The sequence below is a fragment of the Bombina bombina genome, chromosome 7 (genome assembly GCF_027579735.1).
Source record: "Bombina bombina isolate aBomBom1 chromosome 7, aBomBom1.pri, whole genome shotgun sequence".
NCBI classification, from domain to species: Eukaryota; Metazoa; Chordata; class Amphibia; order Anura; family Bombinatoridae; genus Bombina; species Bombina bombina.
The window spans coordinates 552,353,611-552,356,535 of NC_069505.1; the positions used below are offsets into that span (position 1 = coordinate 552,353,611).

The 2,925-nt window shown below is 35.1% G+C and overlaps 1 protein-coding gene across 1 annotated transcript; it reads left to right on the top strand.

The window, feature by feature from the left end:
• Positions 1 to 757: 757 nt before the first annotated feature.
• LOC128636554 (olfactory receptor-like protein DTMT) lies at positions 758 to 1,705 on the top strand. Its single transcript, XM_053689548.1, has one exon. The coding sequence runs from the start codon at positions 758 to 760 to the stop codon at positions 1,703 to 1,705; it is 948 nt and encodes a 315-aa protein (XP_053545523.1).
• The last annotated feature ends 1,220 nt before the right edge of the window (positions 1,706 to 2,925 follow it).

Sequence of the window (2,925 nt, forward strand, 5' to 3'; positions counted from 1 at the left end):
CTAGGTGTATGAAAAGCCTAACATATTTTTGTTTGTTTAAATAGAATCTGCTGTAATATTGACAAAAATATTTATACAAAGTCTAACTAATAAATAGTTTATGGCATTGAATTTCTGTATTCTTCTAAAATATAATTTCTCCTCCAGCATCAAAATATCACAATTTCCAATTTGACTTCAAAATATCATATTTTGTAGATCATTGTCTAAATGTAATATTTCCCTACTCAATATTACATTATCAAAAATATTTAACTGAAAATAAAAAGTATTATTTATTAGTTGCACCGTTTACGATTAGACGTTTAGCATTTACAATTAAAAGTTTGAGCATAAAATTACCTTGGGGATAAGATATGCTTAATTAATACAATTACAATAAAACATTTAAATTGCATATATAGTAATATACTAGGAACTTTCCTTATATAAAGTGACAGAATAATACATGGTATGCTTTTCATTATCTGCAGGTCATTGGTGCTAAATGCGGAGAACATAGAGTTACTGACTGGTGCATTATTTTATAATTGATATGTCTCATTTAAACTGTCTGAATTGATTCACAAGAAGATGGACCATGTGTATTCAGATTTTCCGATTTTATACTTTTCTATATAGTTCAAAAATAATTAATTTTTTAATAACCTGGATAGAAATTTTCCATAAAAATGTTTTTTTGTGTATGGGTTGATCTTTAAGTCCTTTATCATCATCCAACATGACTTTCTTCTACTGAACATTTAATTTAGTAAATATGGAGACTATAAACCATACATATGCTACTTTCACACTTCTTGGTCTTTCGGAAGAACCATCTTTGCGCCTCCCTCTCTTTTCCTTCCTACTGATTGCATATTGTCTATGTTTAATGGGGAATTCATTCATGACTGTTCTTATTATAGCAAAAAGTCAACTCCACACACCCATGTACTTTTTGCTTGGAAATCTCTCTATGATTGATGTTTGCCTAATTTCCATCACCATTCCAAGAGTTTTGTCTGGCCTCCTTTCAAAAAATAACTCTATTCCCTTCCATGGCTGCTTTGTACAACTGTTTTTCTTTATTGCTGTTGCAAACATGGACAGCTTTCTTCTGGCTATCATGTCATTGGACAGATATGCAGCAATCTGCCAACCATTGCGTTACTCAACCATAATGAGCAAAAGGATGTGCATTAGTCTAGTCAATTCATCATGGGTTATTGTTTGCCTCCACTCATTGTTGTATACAGTTATGTTCTCCTCTTTGGTTTATTGCGATTCTGTTGTCCACCACTTTTTCTGTGATGGACCTGCCCTGCTGATGATTTCTTGCACAGATACCTCTGTTATTGAGATGTTTATATTTGTTGAAGGATCAATTATTATTATGAGTCCAATGTTTTTTATCCTAACATCTTACACATTCATCATAAGGGCTGTGTTGAGGTTGCACACAACCTCCGGTAGAAAAAAGACTTTTTCAACTTGCTCCTCCCATCTCACGTTAGTCATTATCCTTTACAGCTCTGTCATATTTATGTATTTTCGTCCAAGCTCCCTCTTCTCACCAGTGTATGATCGTGTGGTCAGTATGCTCTACACTGTCCTTACTCCTATGCTCAATCCTTTTATATATAGTTTGAGAAATAAGGAGGTCAAAAATGCAGTGAAGAAGTTCATATGTTGTGGGGGGGGGGGGGGAGGGGAGAATGACCAATGAAAGCAAAATAGATTAGAAGGAAAAAAAATCAATCTACATATATCAAAGAGATTGGAGAATTATCTGTTTTTTGCCTAAAGGACAATGAACAATGTTTATTGAGCTTTTGAGAAAGTTTTCTGTGATGATAAAGGAAAGGCAATTGTATATATAAAAAAAAAATCAATGTGAACTATATACCAATAACGTATCAAAAGTACAAAGTTACATGTAGGGAGAAAACAGATATAGTATGGCAAATTGGACAATAGAAGTAAATTTGATAATAGAATTACGTAAAATAAAAAAATCTCTTAAAATTGCAATTGGTATCTGAATCCCTTTAAGCTGTAAGAAATTGCAGCCAATGGAATCAAGATATAAGCTGGTAGCTATGATTTGAAATATCAAATTAGGTTTTCTAAGGACATTAAGACACTACCACCATGTGTTAAGCAGTCCACCCAAAACACTTTTTGATGTATAATTTATCATGATTTTTCTAAAATTATATTTCAAAACTATTTACCTCTTGAAAAACCATTTCCATGCCAAAGTGGGGAAAAAAATAAAAAAACAAATATTATTACATTTAAATAAATAAATAAAAAAAATCCTGCTGCCGTATGATGCTGGGGGCCCCATAAGATGCTGGGCCCTCAGACAAGAGCCGATTTGCCTGACTTGTCAATATGCTTCTGGTCACATCATGTCATCACAAAAAGCCATGTGACCACTGAATGCCTCATAATTTATTTATTGTATTGATAGTGCCCTTAAGCTAATATCTAATGCTTTCAACCATAGTTTGTGAATAAATAAAGGTCTACTAATTTTGATATTAGCACATTAACTGTTAAGCCATTTTCACCCCTGTTCTGAGCTGTTTTGCCGTTTTAGATGCTGCTCACATTTAAGCTCTACTCTAGGTAAGAAACCCCACATAGGGGCGGAGCTTGGCCACGCAGGCAAATGGCCGCATCTTAGATTAGCTCCAAATCCCAGAGATATAGCGACACACACCCATGACCTAGGAGACCCCTTAAAATTATTTATAAGTAGTGGGGAAACAGTAACAAGAGCCCGGGCGCACACCCGACCCTGTCAGTTGAGGGCTTCAAGCGCACCAAAGCAGAGATTTGTCGCCGCTCGGAGAGGTCTGGCCTGTGCAGCACCGTGGGAGATCCAACAAGCAAATCGGATCAAGAGAAGTGGAAAGCTGTTGGTCGGAGCGAGCAGGC

What these genes read in the sequence shown, in the direction of transcription:
- LOC128636554 (XM_053689548.1), top strand. Translation starts at nt 758, where the DNA reads ATGGAGACTATAAACCATACATATGCTACTTTCACACTTCTTGGTCTT.